General features: G+C 37.9%; 1 protein-coding gene across 11 annotated transcripts in view; it reads left to right on the plus strand.

Moving 5' to 3' along the window:
* The first annotated feature begins 3,351 nt into the window (after positions 1-3,351).
* Positions 3,352-17,342, plus strand: part of LOC122651942 (peptidyl-prolyl cis-trans isomerase CYP95) — a 31,968-nt gene continuing 17,977 nt past the window's right edge. The window contains exons 1-15 of one of the 11 annotated variants that reach the window (XM_043845528.1): positions 3,358-3,463; positions 4,175-4,309; positions 4,473-4,527; positions 5,481-5,569; positions 5,887-5,911; positions 7,651-7,689; positions 8,237-8,354; positions 8,561-8,688; positions 8,821-9,187; positions 10,081-10,196; positions 11,129-11,333; positions 11,409-11,927; positions 12,045-12,494; positions 12,605-12,682; positions 14,352-14,945. In XM_043845528.1, coding sequence (XP_043701463.1) covers positions 4,232-4,309; positions 4,473-4,527; positions 5,481-5,569; positions 5,887-5,911; positions 7,651-7,689; positions 8,237-8,354; positions 8,561-8,688; positions 8,821-9,187; positions 10,081-10,196; positions 11,129-11,333; positions 11,409-11,927; positions 12,045-12,494; positions 12,605-12,682; positions 14,352-14,676 — 2,592 coding nt within the window. In that variant the 5' untranslated portion in view covers positions 3,358-3,463; positions 4,175-4,231 and the 3' untranslated portion in view covers positions 14,677-14,945. Of the gene's footprint in view, positions 3,469-4,174; positions 4,310-4,472; positions 4,528-5,480; positions 5,570-5,712; positions 5,763-5,886; positions 5,912-7,650; positions 7,690-8,236; positions 8,355-8,560; positions 8,689-8,820; positions 9,188-10,080; positions 10,197-11,128; positions 11,334-11,408; positions 12,495-12,604; positions 12,683-14,351; positions 14,946-17,342 lie in introns of those variants that run through there. The other 10 variants (XM_043845529.1, XM_043845526.1, XM_043845527.1 and 7 more) reach the window with 10 other exon arrangements.

A 17,342-nucleotide genomic window follows, 5' to 3' on the forward strand; every position in this document is an offset into this window, starting at 1 on the left:
GGAGGGGTCCTATTTATCACATGAAGGCACTTATTATTTCCCCAACACATGACAGGTTGGCAACTAATTATATTAGGCTTCGCAACTTAGGATAACCCCTCAGCTTATATCTTGTATAGATCCAATATATGTTTTTATACTTTTTAAAACCTGTTTGCAGATACAGAAGCAGAAGAAGCCGTACATGGAGCCGAAGTGTATCCCACAGCCCAATCAGCTATCGAAGCCGCGGAAGAGTTCGTATTAGCCGTAGCCCCCAATCCACTTTGAATGTGTATAAAATCAGTATAAGTACCCAACATTTTGTCTACAACTGCAACTGATTCCTATAGGTGAGAGCTATAGTCATAGTACATTTAATAAAGATTGACATTTTGCATTTGCTTAAGTTGAGTACTGTCCTACATGAATACAAACTTTTATTCTTTCCAGTTTCAAAATCCAGTCAAATGATTTACTTGCAAAAGTAACAAGCAAGCTTTTCAATCTTTTCTTATGGTTTGATAAGCAGTGGAGTTTCTTTTAGAGGAAATGGTGGTCATGTTTAGATATTCCTATACTTCAAGTCCTGTGTTCCAAAAGAATTCCCAGGAACTGGATATGATTTATTCTAAGTCAATTCAAGGGGTATATCAAATACACGAAGAGACTGTTCTCTCTTAGTTGTTACCCAGAAAGCAATAATATTTCTAGGGAGAATGTTATCTGTGCTGCAGCGCAGGCTGCGCTCAGGCACATGGGCACCCTGTGCAGGGGGGCAGGGTGGTCATTGCACCCACCCTCATGTGCCTGGGGCCCTGGACGCAGCCTGTGCTGCGGCACAGAGAACATTGCCCCATATTTCTATCAATAAATCACAGAATCAAACATAGACTCGTGTAGAAGAAAGTATCCCATCCACTTTGATATAATTACATCAACTGCCCATGAAAATTCCCGTGTTATGATCACTACTGTTGAGGAATTCTATCAGTATTGAGGAGAAGAGGGGCTACAAAAATTAAAAGTACTGGAAAGTAGTTATGCAGTATCATTATGAGATAAATGCTGGTTGAAAAAATGAAAACCCTACCTTTTTCTGGAAGAGTTACATCCTCCATAGAACCTTCAATCATTTCAATAACGTCTTGATAGTTGCTGGCTTAAACGGCCTCAATTTTAAAACCATAATTGAACCATTTATTAAACAGTTCGATTCAATCTCGGTAAACAGTTTTTGATTGATTTTGCTACATTTATGTACATCTTAGATTGTTAAACGGTCCGATTCAATTTAATTTGCTTACTTAGATGGCCTCAATTTTGAAACCATAATCTAACCATTTAGTAAACGTTTCATTTTTTTGTTTGATTTTGACACATTTAATTATCAGGTCAATCGATTGCACTTTTAATCGACTAGTTTCAATCTGATTTGTAAAACAATGGGTGTATTTTACCATTTTAGAATGTGGAAAGCATAGCATTTAAAAGGAACACTATGAACAATCTTGCCATCCTAAAAAAAATGTATAATCAAAATTTAAGGAGCGATTTTTATAGTTATCGTTGTCTTAATGATACCTCTAGATTTTATTTGCATTTAAATTCGAATATAAATGGAGCTTGCTATATAGCAAAAGAAAACATTCAACAGATCTAGAACCACAAAGAGGGTGCACTAAATATATAATATAATTTATCATTGAATTTGAGTATGAAATTTTACACGTGACTAATCTATACCATTTCCTATATCTCCAAGTGTTGAAACCGTCATATTATCCTTACAAATGGAATGATTAGTTGCACAATTTATACTAAAAAAAATTAACATTAAGGGTTTTCTTCCCCATTACCATTTCTAGTGAAGTATAACGCTTCACTAATTGCCATATGGTTGTACAAAGGTTAGTCAATGTGTTTAAAGGACTAGGTAAACATCTCAATGGTAAAATTTTAGTTTAAAATTAGAAGATGAAATAGCTAAAATTACAAAAGATGTCATCTTGTATTTTATATTCATCTCCATTTGATGGCAATTTGATAGTTTTATTTAAACTTTGATTAGAGGGTGAACAACTTTCATTGCTTACTTTGGACTAAAATTTGGTCATCGAGATGTATCTGAAGTCTTCTATCACATAGATTAACTCATGTACTACCAAGTGGCAAATAGTAAAGTTTTATACTTTCATAAGGCAGAATGATGCCTAGAAGGACCATAACATTAAATACTATTTTGTGTATAAAATAATAAAAGATAGTTTGCAAACTAGTGTATTTTAAACATGTTAAAGTTATAAGGAATTTTAAAACATTCTCTTGAGCTCAAGCGAAGCAGGATGGGTCTCAATTATTGTTATTGATGGCAAATTTGTTAATGCGACATTAAATTTTAGTTATACAAGTAAATCGAACAATTAAGGTTATGATAACAATTTTGTTTCTCTTTTTTTTTTTTGTGGGGGGGGGGGGGAGGGGTTCATGAAAACAAAGAAATAGTAGAAAATCGTTTGTTAACACCGGTTCATTTTTTTTTCTTGGGAATAAATTGTGACAACAAAGTTGCTAAGAAATAGAAAAGAAAAAAAACTCCAATTTGAAGCTTTTCTGTCTTATAAATAAAATGAAGAAATAAGGGGAGGGGGGAGTTGCTCTTTAATGAGCATATGTTTAATTTGATCGGCAAAGCAGTAATTTCATATTTAAAATATAACACCACTTCCAATGCAACTTCAACCACCACCACCACCATCGTTATGGCTACCCCCTCCACCATTGCTGCCTCCTCCTCTTCCTCCATCAGCGCTATTGCCGTCACCACTAATGCCACCACCACCACCACCACCACCAAATTTTTTGATATTTAATGACATTTTTGAAAATTTATAGAAGTTCTAAAAACAAAAAGTATTGTGCATAACAAACGCGTTATTAATTTTTTTGCTAAAAAATTTGGCCCATTAACAAAATACATATATATTTTTTGAAATAGAAATATGGCCCGAAAAACAGAAACGTTATCATGTAGGACCAAATAGTCCCAATGGTGATCATTTAGAGCGACTGCATTGAGTTCGGTGAACTTTCTATGAATCAATGACCTTGGAAAATTTTACATTTTTGTTGGTCATAAAAATAGTATCTGGTTCTGTTGATTCTGTAAATATTCTTAGGAAGGACATATGTTTTGCCCTTTTTTTCATTTTTTTAAGGTAAAACAAATGTTTTGTTTCGGCTGTTCATCGCTTGGCAGTACGGCTACGGGCTAGGAAAGACAAACTATCTAAGGATGAACACGTTTTGGTCCCATGGGAGGGCCTTTCCATCAATCTAATGCAAAAGAGGGGATAGTTTGGTAAAATCATAGATGGAGAAGCTAAGGTTTAAGTGACGTTAGGTTTCTTTGCAAGTGTTCATCCCTGTCGTCACTTTTTTTATGTGGAGCACCGGCAGCAGCAGCTGCAGAAGCATAATTCAGGTGAGATTAGGGTTCACCAATCTCTATTCTTTTATCAACTAAATTTATAATTCTCGTCTTATTATCAGCTTCTCTTTGATCCCCATTACGGTGTCTCTATTTCTACTGTTATCTCGAGGAAATTTAATTTATTTCTAGTTACTTCGTTCGCTAGATTACGATTCTTTGGTTTTCGTATTATTGTTTAATTTTTTTAAAACCTGTTAGGTTATTTATTTTATTCATATTGAGCGGTCTTTGGAAATCAGCTGGGGTTTAGGGTTTTGGCATTGCAGTGATGTATATAGAGTGATTCAAATATTTTCTTTTTGAGTTCATTTAGGCTTCAACCCTCCACCACTCTTGGGAGACCCTAAGTATTTACGGACTATGTATGGAAATACATCATCCTTGATTTTGATTTGAAATTGAGGTATTGAGAAATTTCGGTTGTGGGTATCGTTTTAGTTGATTTGTACGGATCTATGAGTCGAGCATATGTATTTGCATGTACTTTTCCCCCTCTCGAATAAGCGGCTACTTTATATTAGTTTTCCAATGGATTGCCTTTCCTGATTTAAGCTTGAATGTGGGTCTTTCAAATGGTATACCTTTATTGTGGTTTTTGGCAGCTACCTGAAGAATTTTAATGGGTTTAATAATTAATTTTGGTCAATTATTTTTATTATTATTTGGTTTGGCACTAAATTGATCTGTTTTCTCGTTAATTAGGTCATCAGATCACTAATGATGCTGACGTTGTTCATGTGACATTTCTAAACAGAGAAAATGATCAAAAAGAAGAATCCGCTGGTCTTCCTGGATGTATCGATTGATGGAGATCCTGCTGAGAGAATGATATTTGAGGTAATATTGGATTTATTTTTAATTTTTTAGCTGGAATAATCAGCTGGGGGAGTTTGTCCTTTCTTTCTTCTTAGTGTTCCTGTTTTGCATATCCTGTCCTCTTCCCTGAAAGCATAAAGTAGTCAGTTAGGGCAAATTACTTATCAGTTTAGTGGTTTCACAGATTTTCAATGACATCGTTCCCAAGACTGCAGAAAATTTTCGAGCACTCTGTACAGGTGATAACTGTAATTAAATTTACTTGTCCACTTTGTTAATTGGTTTCAGTATCTACATTCTTCAAATATTTTATTTATATTGCTTGTTCTAGTTTATACGAATACGGCATGCTGTAATCGTCTTTTGTATTTTATTCATATTGCTTGTTCTAGTGTACACAAATACTGCATGCTGTTGTTGTCTGCTGTATTCGAACCGTCAGTTTTCTGGATGATCATATAGCTATTTTGCCAACTACTTATTTCGCTTCTGTTTTTATGGCCTTAATTTTGTTACCTGGGTGGAGTTATTTTGTGAGTATGAAAACATGATGTATCTCATATGATGAGGTTCTTGTTGATGGTTTACCCTCGTCTAGTTCTCTCCCATTCCCTACGGCATCGATGAAGTGGGTTTAGTGATGTTCAAACCTCAAAAGAATCAATCGTTACTCCTAGCGCCCCCCCCCCTCCCAAAAAAAAAGCCCTAAAGAAAGTGCCATAAAGCCGTAAAGCTCAATGCTCAGGAGCACTATTGGAGAATCTATGAAATAAAGACTTGCACTCAACATTTGTAACAGGTTATCCATCTTTAGTTTTATCTGGATGAATTTAGTTTTTGCATGGACTACCACTTTGTTTCTCTGCTAGTTTGATCTTCAGTGTTTGTAATTTGAATCATATGATATGAATTGAGCCCTAGGACAATGATTAAAAAAAAAAAGATTCAACAAATTGACTGGATGTCAATAACTGAGCCCAAGAGTTCTAAAGATCAATGTATTTTTATTCTATTTTCCGGGTTTCTTCTGTCCCCTTCTTTTAATCTAAAAAATAATTTTTATGTTTATATTTTGGGGTTTTAACTATTAATTCGCTTATTGGGTGATTCTGTTTGTTTTGTCTGCATCATTAAAACTGAATTAAGAATCTAGAAATCCAACTCAAATTTCTGAATTAATATGATTTCCTAGGTGAAAAAGGAATTGGAACGGCAACTGGAAGACCTCTTCATTACAAAGGATCAATTTTCCACCGCATTGTGAAAGGTTTCATGGCTCAGGTTTGTTCTTGATTTATTATTCCTTATGCTTCTTCTCCTTGGAGTTTGGATTACCATAGATTGCATCTGGGCTTACGTTTTCTGGATATGAGTTAGAAGTGATGGCCTTGTCCTTCAGTCAGTTACCCTTGTTTATGCTGTAGGATACAGGGCTGATGGTCACGACTGCTTTTCTTGTGATATAGATTTTAAGGTTGTATTTACTAAGTTGTCCATCCTTATAATTTTACTCATCTTCATCCCACCTGAGCGAGTTTTGTATGAAAAAATTTCATTCTGCTTGTTCATTGGATTAACCAGTTGTTTTTGTATTGTAGGGTGGCGATTTTTCCAAACGTGATGGTATGTATTATTCAGCTGCCTGGCTTTCCTTGTAGTTCTGTTTTTTTCTTTGGAAGTGAATGTTCTAACTCTGTTCATCCAATATATAGATATATATATATGTTTATCATAATGTTGAAAATAACAAGTTACACTACATAGTTGTCTGTGTTACCCATACTAAACCATTAAGTATTTAAATTTCTATATTGAAACTATTCAGAGTAAGCTAGAACAAAAGACACACAAACACACACACACACACACACATATATATATATATAATTGCAGGAAACTTTTGGTTTTTGCTGTTCTCTTACATTTTATAACTAATAATCTACATGTAGATGATTTTTTCAGGCAATAGGTCAGTATCGTTCTTGGCTAATCAAATTGTTGTTGATGATTTGATTCTGGCAGTTCAGTATGTTATTTGTTAAGATAAAATCTTTACTCAATTATACATGCCCCAATAATAAAAGATGTCATTTAACCAATTCAGTCATACAAGTTTAGAACTTAAAAATGCTAGATTTTAAACTAAATAGTAAAATCCATAAATGAAGCAAAAAGTTAAATTCATGAATCATGATCACTTGTGAATATTTTTAAGAACACTTATAATGGAGCTCGGTAAAATTTTCTGATGAGACTAAGAAAGGAACAGTGAGGAATTGGCATCCATCAAATCTCTGTAAACCATGGATGGAGGAACCTGGATCAGATTAATCTTGATTGATCCAAATCAGTCTAGATTAGCTGATCCAAAAAATAGATCGGCTATCCTTGTCCATCCCACCACATTGGCCTTGGTGGATCCCTATTTGGATCACCCAGACTTGAGAAGAATTGACTAATACTTAAACGGCTCCACAGAAAAGCTTATGTGTACGTGTGGAAGTTTAATTGGTTGTGTTTGATGTTTCGAGAAGAAGTCTTGTTAAGAGAGGCCTTCACCTGCTAGTTTTGTTAACCAACTAGTTAGCTTAAAAGACCAAACTTTGTCATTGATGATAGCAAGACAAAAAAGTTGTATGCAATGAATGAATGTAGTGGACATTTTTGGGATGGAGGAAATGGGGAAAACCATTTGGAAAGGCAACTTTCTCCATATTATTTATCAGTTACATTCAATGAGTTTTCCTAAGTGTGAGTCCATGTACCCGTTTTTTTATCCTAAATTACCAACCATAATGTTAGCTGAAGCGAAACTTTCGTCAATAGTATTCCTACTTTCCCATTCATGAACATATCATTCCTATTGTGAGTTGTGACGTTGGACATGTTTTTATTCCTCTTCATAGTTGCAATCCCTGAGGATGAACTGTTCAAAAAATTTTAGTTTAGAGCATGCATTATACCAGTCATCATAATTGACCTAAAATGCCTAGCGGTAGCTTATTATATTTGGTCAACAAGCTTCCTGCTGTTCTGGTGTTCCCTATCCTTGAGGGTGGAAAAGTGTTCACAAAATTTTGGTTTAGAGCATGCAATTTTATATCTGTTATTGTAATTGGCCCAAAACACCCAGTGGTAGCTCCATGATATTTAGTCTAGAAGCTTTAGCTAATCCTCCTCTAGGTTATGCTCATTAATTTTTAACTGTAGGCAAGTGGGTTACATTCTTAAATGCAGTGCTTGGGCTAAAACTTTTTGATGATATTGATAATGCATTTCATTGGTATTTATATAAACTGAATAGTCTTTTTGATTATTCTATGACATTCTCATTTGATCTTTTCCTTTTCCATGATTTGTAGGTACTGGTGGAGAGAGCATATATGGGGGGAAGTTTGCAGGTGAGGATATTGTTGGCCATGGTTTTGTTTTAATTTCTAGCAATTTTCTATTCCTGAAGCATTAATTGTGATTATACGTAGGATTCTAGGAGTTTGGCCTTATGAACTTGTGTTAAGACTATGTGTCTGTTTATCTCTGATGTCCTATATTGCCTTGCCTCAAGTGCTTGGTAAGAACCTAGTTTGGGTGCATGGAAATTTCATCAGCTAGTTTTTCTAGGTTGGCATTCAGTTAGTTGTTTGAATACAAGAACTTCTATGACATGCTTCTTGAAAGTGCCACTGCATATCAGTTCATATGTTACATATCATTACACAACTGAAGATTTGATTTGATCTGTCCATGCATGTGCTGGCATATGTTCAATGGAGCTACTCTGTTGATTAAAAAATTTCGCTTTTGTCCTTGTGTTTCTTATGTGTCTCAAGTTCATTATTGCTGAGGTGTATGGGCTCATTCATGTCAATATTTCTGCTAGGTGCAAAAATACCATTTCTTTTGTTCTGACTTTTGTTGCTAATTGGTGTTAATTGAACTTTATTCCAGACGAGTCTTTCAAGCTTACACATGATGGACCAGGTCTTCTATCCATGGCAAATGCTGGTCCTAATACCAATGGTTCTCAGTTCTTCATCACCTTCAACTCTGCACCCTATCTTGATGGGTTCGTCTCTCTACTGCTATTTTATGTTGGTTCATTGACTCTGTCAACTTGTATTGAAACTTCACGTCCTTCATATGGAACATACCATGTGTTTCTTTCTTAGTGAAGTTAAATCGTAAATATAAAAAACATAGAAGAATGCCTCTCCTTAATAGTTGATGGAATTGGAATTGCATTTTCTTTATTTTAACTTTAAATGCCAATAGGAAGCATGTTGTCTTTGGGAAGCTTTTGCAAGGACATGACACATTGAAGAAGATTGAAAATGTGGGTTCTGAAGAAGGAAAACCTGATGCTTCAGTGAAAATCGTTAATTGTGGTGAATTCCGTGAAAGTAAAAATCATGGGCCAGCTACCTTGGACAGTGGTACTATGCTCCTTGACATGGACTGTTTTGAATCATATGTTTATATAGATTTGCTCCGTACTTTTGGTTTTTGATGACTCAAACACTCTTAATCTGCAGATAAGAAGAAAACAAATAAATCAAAATCAGGGAAGGATACTTATTCTGATTCTGATAGTTATGAAACTAGACGACGGGGAAAAGACAAGAAATCTTCCCGGGAGAAGAGGAAAAAGAGAAGAAGACACCACACATCTGAGTCAGATACCTCATCAGATTCGGAGACTGAAACATCAGAGTCTGACAGTGATTCTGATTCATATTCTTCCTCATCTTCTTCCCTTAGTTCTTCAAGTGATGACAGGCGCAGGAGGAGAAAGAGATCTTCTAAGAAGGACAAGTATAGACGTGAAAAAAGAAAAAGGGACAAACGGCGTGAGAGAAAACGTAGGAGGCGTGATAAGAGATCAAGGCGCAAATCAAGAAGGTCATATTGGCTATTTGATAATGCTAGTATATATAAGTGTATTGGCTATTTTTCATAACTAGATAACAGTAAGATCAAATATCTTCCTAATTTTCCATGCTAAATCTTGTTAGTTTCATGACATTGTACATAAAAGTGCTATTTCATGTGGTATTGGTTGAGTTTGACTGGTGGTTTTTATTATTTATTTGTTAGTAGTTGTTCTGTTCAAATTCAATAGTAAGAAGTTGATTCTCAGAGGTGTCAGAGTTAGTATTGGAACCTGGATCATTCTTCGGCAATACCTATTCAAATTGCTATGTTGGTTGATCCAAGCAATCAAGAAGGATTCGCAGTCTGGAGAGCAACACCCAATTATTGTCAGTGGTTCAGCTGATCCATCTTTATGATAGATCTGATCAGAAACACTGGAACTGATCGATTGGGTGATCCTGGTTGGTATTAGCCGATGATGAAGCCTTATCCATCAGGGACAATCAACAGATTGTAGTTGCACTAATTTCCTTCTAATATGTCGAATTATTATGATTAATGCCATGTAGGCTTGTATACTGGCACACAATTCTATATTATTGTAATTTGACCTGAGATTGTTTTCTTAATGAGTTGAGACTGGGAGAAAGCTACAATATGAAGTTTGTTCCAATGTTTTTTCTTTAATTCTTTTTTGGGGTGGGGCGGAGGGGAGGCATTTAATTGTGTGACAGTGTTGTATTTCTTCACTGAAAAGTAAAATTGGTTAGCTTGATGACTTTGAATGAAGCTCATATATATTTGATCGATTCATTTAGTTGTTTCTTCTGGTGCTATTGCCAATAATTTTCTTTTGTTGGGATTTAGAGGAGTTGCTTCGAATCTTAGGCTTTGTGCTGAATTTTTTTATTGTTTTGTAGGACGCAGGAGAGTACCAGTGATAGTGAGATTGGATGTACGAGTGACTATAGCTCAGAGGATGGAGTTGATTCTCGTAGGCCAGCTCGGAAGCCTAAAACCTCTTCCAAGGTTTCTGGTAAGCCTTGAAGTTCCACTCTCCAGTTCCACATTCTTTTTCTTGTGTGGAGCAGTTTTTTGATTGTGGCTTGCTATCTGGTTTTCTGTGCTTTATTGAAAGAGTCCGACATAATATCATGAATCCTGAACCTCTCTTTATGTACATGTTAGCCTTGTTGACAAACATGGTTTATGCGGTTAGGGATAGAATTCTCCCAGCTCAGCACTCAAGTTTTAGGGCAATGTCTCATCTTGGTTCTAGTAGAGCTTCATGAGCCTTGGGTTGGGCTTGGCTTTGCTTGTGAAAGTTATGTAGCATGTATGGCATAGTATGTACTATAAAATATAAAATGAGATTGTTGTAAGTAAATGGGCCTGTTAAATTGTGATATTTATGTGTTATAAGTGGGAGTACCGTAGTTGTATTTTATTTGAATCTATTTACATATCACAGTTATAGATGATATACATACTTGCGTACAACTCTCGTGATAGATACCGGCTCATGGCTCCAGTCCTTTCTGGACTAACCAGACATATCAGTGTGGCCCAGCCCAAGTTACATCTAAATTGGTTGGTTTTTCCCTCCATTGGATTAGAGCATGGCTGTTGGATACCTCTACGTTGTTCTTTTGAAATATATTTTCTCTTTCAGTATAGTAGTATATTATGCTGTTACTCCTCAGTGACATCCCAGCACCCAAGCCTTGAACCTTTGACCTCATGGTAGCAAACATAATCAATAAACCGATGAGGCTTCGAAGAAGCTGGCATCTGATTTGCATTTCCACTGTTCCCGCATTCAGGTCCACTATGCTGTCTGATTATATATATATATTTAGGCCTTTCTAGTTATAGTTAAAAATTGTTTTCTTTGGGATGTTTTGTACTCCCTCATCTGCCTCAGTTATTGATGCTTACTGAGTTTGTTTATTTGATGTGTTGTTTCAGCTGGGGGAGAATCTCCGTCAATCAAGGAGGGTGTAACTGCTCCTTGGCAAAAGAACGGAGATACGACGAATATGCTCGACCAAGAAGTTGAATCCCCGAGGGGAAATGGAGAGCTGCGGAGCAATGGAAATGCAGCAGAAACCAAGACAAACAGAAGTGTGGATAGACAACCTGATGTTGTTGATGATCGTCCGAGCAAATCTAGGTCTTTCCACTACCTTTCTTGTTCTTTACGCTTCCTTTGTCTTCTGTGATTTATGTTGTCAAAGTTGATGAGCAGGAGCCGGAGCATGAGTCCTAAAAGGGCCATGAGTAAGAGCATGAGTATTAGTCCCCGGGGGAGTTTGAGCAAGAGCCCAAGTGTGAGCCCCAAAAGAAGCACAAGCAGGAGCCCTGCTCAAAGTGGTGGTAGAAGTCCCCCACAGACATCACAGCGGAACAGGAGCATTAGCAGAAGCCCAGCTAGAAGAAGTAGTGGTAGCAGGAGCCCTGTTAGAAGTGTGGGTAGCAGAAGCCCAGCTAGAAGAAGTAGTGGTAGCAGGAGCCCTGTTAGAAGTGTGGGTAGCAGAAGCCCAGCTAGAAGTCTCAGCACAAGTCCAGTGAGGGGCAAATCTCGGAGAAGTATTAGTAGGAGCCCTGCAAAAACTCTGCCACATAGAAGTGTAAGCAGAAGTTCAGTGAGGTCTCTTCCACGGAGAAGCATGAGTCCTAGTCCAGCGAGGGGCAAATCTCGGAGAAGTATTAGTAGGAGCCCTGCAAAAACTCAGCCGCATAGAAGTGTAAGCAGAAGTTCAGTGAGGTCTCTTCCACAGAGAAGCATGAGTCCTAGTCCAGCAAGGGGCAAATCTCGGAGAAATATCAGTAGGAGTCCTGCAAAAACTCAGCCACATAGAAGTGTAAGCAGAAGTTCAGTGAGGTCTCTTCCACGGAGAAGCATTAGTCCTAGTCCAGCAAGAGCCCCACCTCAGAGAACAATTAGCAGAAGCCCTGCTAGATCTGCTGGGAGGAGTTTGAGCAGGAGTCCTGTAAGGGCACGGAGGACCATAAGTAGAAGCCCGATAAGGGGATCATCAAGGAGGAGCATTAGCAGAAGTCCGGCTAGGGGTTTCTCTCGAAGAAGCATTAGCAGAAGTCCAGTAAGGGCGCCTAGCCGAAATAATCGCCGTAGCTATTCAAGGAGCCCTGTGAGTCCTGCACGTGGAAGGAGCTTGTCAAGAAGTGCTTCTCCAGATGAATCGCCTAAGCGCATACGAAGGGGACGGGGTTTCCTCCAGCAGTATTCTTATGCACGGCGGTATCGAACTCCATCTCCAGATCGTTCTCCTTTTAGATCACATCGTTACAGTGGCAGAAGTGATCGTGACAGGTACGGGAGTAAGCCTTTGTAAGTTCAGAGTTTCTTTTCAGTTTTCACTTTTTTTTTTTTTATATAAAAAATGCTCCATTTATTTCGAGTCTGTGTGTTCGTACTACCAGATATTCTAGTTACAGAAGCTACTCCAATCGTTCTCCAAGGCGTTATAGAAGCCCACCCCGAGTCAGAACTCCTCCAAGGTTTGGATCCTTTTACCTTTTGTTTATTGTTCTTTCGTTTTTTTCACTAGGGGAAAAATTCAGTAATCATTTCCAAAAGAAAAGAAAAAACCATGGTGCTTATATTTGGCTGCTAAGTAGAGAAAAAGAAGGTGACTAACCACCCCAAGCTACTAGTCGCCAATATCTAACTGCTATCAACAAGTAACATGCCGTTGCACTGGGGTACCTTGCCGGACGGCCCCCTTCGCAACACTTCCTTGATAGTTCTTCAGTGGTCGGTCCTAAGTTCCATTTATTGAAAGACAAGTAAACTCTTTTTGTCCTACCCATGTCTATTTGGAGTCTCAATCCGGTTTCGTAGAATTGAGCAACTCGGGATGTATTCGGGCAGCTGAGGGCCAGTGCCCAATGGATGCATAACGTGGTTGCCTGGTTGGGCATGGCACTCTAGCTGAACCTAGGTAGGGGCGAGCTGATTTACAATCATCCTTGCCTCATAAACTGCCACACGTCCTTCCACCTAAAAAAAGAAAAGAAAAGAAAAGAAAAAATCCTTTCCTTGTTCATAAAATATGATTGCTATTTTTTTTTAAAAAATTTGGGGGGGGGGTTGTTGGGGGAGAGCGGGTGCAGTTTAGTTTTTTTTTTTTTTTTTACTATTTGCTGCAGAAAAAATGGGACAGGCACTGGGTAGGAATCTGCTATTGGAATTCCTTATTCCTTTATGGGAAATTAAACTAGTAGACATTTAATTGCCATGCCGCTGTCCACTTTCTAGGTCCATCTTTCTAGATGTGCCAAGGAATTAAGTTGAATGGCTGTATTATCAGAGATGTTTCTTATGGTTCTCTTGTTTCTATTTTTATTTTTTTGGAACCTGGATTACTCAAACTGAGATCCAGTCATTCAGATGTAAGGTTCAGATTTTAAGTTGCAAGTAAAAGTTCATGGGAAAATGCTGCTTACCCCAGCGGGTAAGAACCTTGGGTTATAGTGGCCAGGTCTTGCATTGATCCCGTTTTCACCCTTCTAATCCTCCGACCACTTTCTTGAAAAAAAAAAAAAAACCACATACAGCAGTATTAGGCATCTTTCTTAAGTTATTAATCAAGTACTTGATATATTCTTCACTTGTTCTTTTCCTCTTGACCATTATCCCTGGTGTTTAAGATATTATCTTTGATTGGATATTTATGGTAGTTTATGAGGGAAAAAACTAATTTTTCCTATGCTTAGTTACATTTAAAGCCTTACAATTTGCCTCATGGTAGGATATTGGTGGACTTGTGATAGTAGGACCTAACACCCAGATTTTTGGTAAACTTTCAGCCTTGAATGAGCGAAGTGGCCAAGAATTAGAAAGATGCAATTTTGTGTTTTTTACATTCATTTTCGCTTGCCTTGCTTATGTTGGGGCTGGAAGTTTACTGGTGGGTGGGTGGGTGGGTGGAAGGGAGGGGTACTATTTATCACCTAGAGGCACTTATTATTTCCGCAACACATGACAGGTTGGAAAGTGCTAAATGTCAATGTTTAGCGCTTACATTGAAGTGACATTTACAACTCTCCATTTGGTTATATCTTCTGAGATGACATATATTAGGCTTAGCAACTGAGGATACCCCCTCAGCTTATATCTTATATCGATCCAATACATGTTTGTATACTTTTTAAAACCTGTTTGCAGATACAGAAGCAGAAGAAGCCGTACAAGGAGCCGAAGTGTATCACGGAGCCCAATCCGCTACCGAAGCCGCGGAAGAGGTCGTTTTAGCCGTAGCCCCTTGCGTAGCCGCTCACCTGTTGAGAAATCTAGGTCCCATGGATCACCAAGAGCAGAGAAGCGGTCACTTTCTAGGGGCAGAAGCCCATCAGAGTCGAGGTCCTCATCAGGCTCACCATCTCCCAAAAGGGCGAGCAAAGACAAGTCAAAGTCGCCTTCTGTCAGTCCTGATGGGAGGAAGGGCCTTGTTTCGTATGGAGATGGGTCGCCTGACTCGGGACAAAGGTAGGAATCCACTGATGTACTGTTGTCTAGTAATTGTTTAGATATGATGCTGGATGTTTCTCTTCCATTTTGAGGGAAGACCACCTTGAGGTTTTGTTTGGTTTCTGATCGGATTTTATTATGTTTTAGAATAATTAGTGGTATATTAGGATATAAATTTAGATCCGAGTGGTTATGACATTGGATTATATGTGACTTGTGACCTGATCTAGACCAAGCATATTGGGAGGATACATTTGGATGCTAGAATTATCTGAAGTTGCATGCATTATCCAAGATTTAGTATAACTTGTCTCTGCACCCATCTATTGAATGGTTTGAATGATTTGAATTTGTAACCTGATGACCCTCTGTAATGTTCAGTGCACCTGCTCATATCAGGGCTTGATTTAGTAATTTCATTTTTTAAATTGGTGAAATGTAAAACTGTAAATGCTATCCATTTGACCATTCCCAGTCCCCTCGATCTCTGTCTCAGGTTCCATTTGGTTGCAAGGGAAATGCAAATATTTTCCTTGAAAGCATAATATATTTCACCGGAAAAGTCATTTTTGGTAATATTTTCCTTCATTTCCTTTGTAACCAAATGTAGCCTGAGTTCCATGAGTAAAGTGTATGAGCGACGAAACATTTCGGTTGCCTATCCACACGTTGAAATTTAAAGAGTGGTGATTGATTTCTTGGCCAGAGACTATAAATAATGCAAGTCACTTAAAGCCATCAATCAATGAACTTGAAGCTTCAGATTGAGTTTGTGGGAATGACAAGTAGTCTATAAAAGGATCGAAGATTGTGGGAATGGTAAAATAGCCTAAGAGGCATGGGTACAAAGTTGGATTGTTTAACCATTGTAATGTATCAATTTCGTGCAATTTTTCAGAAGATTGTCTGTTTGGAGGATAGGAACAAGAAGGATGAAAGGCAAGATTCGATCCTAATAAGTGATCACAGCAACCTAAGATCCTTCACTGGGACAAGTTGTATCTTCAACTGGTTTCTAGTAATCAAAATAAACCTCAAAAAGAGGGGAGAGATCTAAGGACATAGCAAATGTTTAATTGTACTAATTGATGATCCTCTAATATGATTCATTCAATTTGTGTTTCTTGGTTGAGTGTAAGCTCCTATCAAGTCATGGATTTGATTTTTCTGGCTTTACGTTGTGCCATACGGCATCCTCACCCTACTCAGGTGTAGTTGAGTTCACCAGACCATATCTATCTGTATCGGTTGAGATTGGACAATTTTACTCCTAATTTTCTTTAAAAATTAATTTTTTTGGGAAATTTTGTGCTTGATCCATAACGTTACACCGATGTGAGATCGGTCATCGGTACCGATGGGTATCGGTGCCGATAGGCAGTTAGATAGGGTACACAATTATGTGCCACAAAAAAGATGATTATGGTGATTCTGAAATCTACTATTATTCTCCCACGGGAATGCTCTTACTTACTGCATGGAACTAAACGACTATGATGGATTGAAATGTGTTTATAAGCAGGGTGCATCCGTACTGAATTAAATCAGATAAATCATAAACCCCCTCCATGAATTGGGAATTTTCCTTTTGTTTTCAACCTTTTTTTTTTAATATAAAAAATGACTGCTTTCAACCATTTTTGAAAGTGAAAGAGCTTTGAAAATTGGTTCTAAATCTTGGCAACTTGGTTGGGCCGAAAACAAAACTTGAGAATAGGGGACCTAAGGCCCTACATGGGCTCCCATCTATTCTGCCACGTGCTAAATATTAACATTATACAAGAAGTCCTAATTGTGCTTACCCCCAATCCCACTCCTTCCCTCTCTCTCAAATAAAAGAAAGGGAGATGGTTCATTGATAAAGCGAAATAGAAGAGTGAATCAATGAGGTATTGTATATGGGAGGGCAACGGGGTCATTTCATATAATTAAAGAGAAAGAGAGAGAACCCTCAAAGCATTTCCCACACTTTCCACCCCCACCCCCACCCCCAAAAAAAAAATCAAAAATTAAATAAATAATAAGGGTATAAGTGCACAATGTAGTTCTATTCTGAATGGATGAAAATGGTGAAGTTGGATCACGGTTTTGGTAATCATTATTGAGATCAGTCTTGGCCGATGCAGATTTGGATCACTTGAATTGGGACAGATTGGATGGCTTTACCCCTGTTTTTCTTTTAAAATTTTTTTTTACCGTTGATCCGTACCGATGCATTGATACGTGATTGTCCCAGAACCGGTATCACCGTCTGTCAAGTGTCAATTCAGATAGGAATCACCTGATTCGGGCGATCCGACACTGATTCCTCAAACCATGGGGTGGATTGGGAACATGATAAAGACAAACCGAGGGACGCACAGGTCACAAGCCTCAAATAGCTAAACCTGGACCGGTCCGCCAACTAATGGCTAACCTTAATTAGAAACTGTTTAAGCATAAGCACAAATCATGCCTATATCTTCTTCTATTCTTCCCCGTTGAAACCTCGTAAGTGGGACCCATAAATTTCGACGGTCGATCGTATGTCCCTCACAGTGATATTCGACAGTTTAACACGTGTCCAAAATTACAAAAGGGTTCAAATACATTCCATTCGACTGTGTTTTGGCCCGTAAAAGGTCACACCTGTGATTCTCGGTTTAACTCTCTCCCCAGTCCCCATTGCCATTCCAATCCAATCCTCTT

Source organism: Telopea speciosissima, chromosome 2 (assembly GCF_018873765.1).
Source record: "Telopea speciosissima isolate NSW1024214 ecotype Mountain lineage chromosome 2, Tspe_v1, whole genome shotgun sequence".
NCBI lineage: Eukaryota > Viridiplantae > Streptophyta > Magnoliopsida > Proteales > Proteaceae > Telopea > Telopea speciosissima.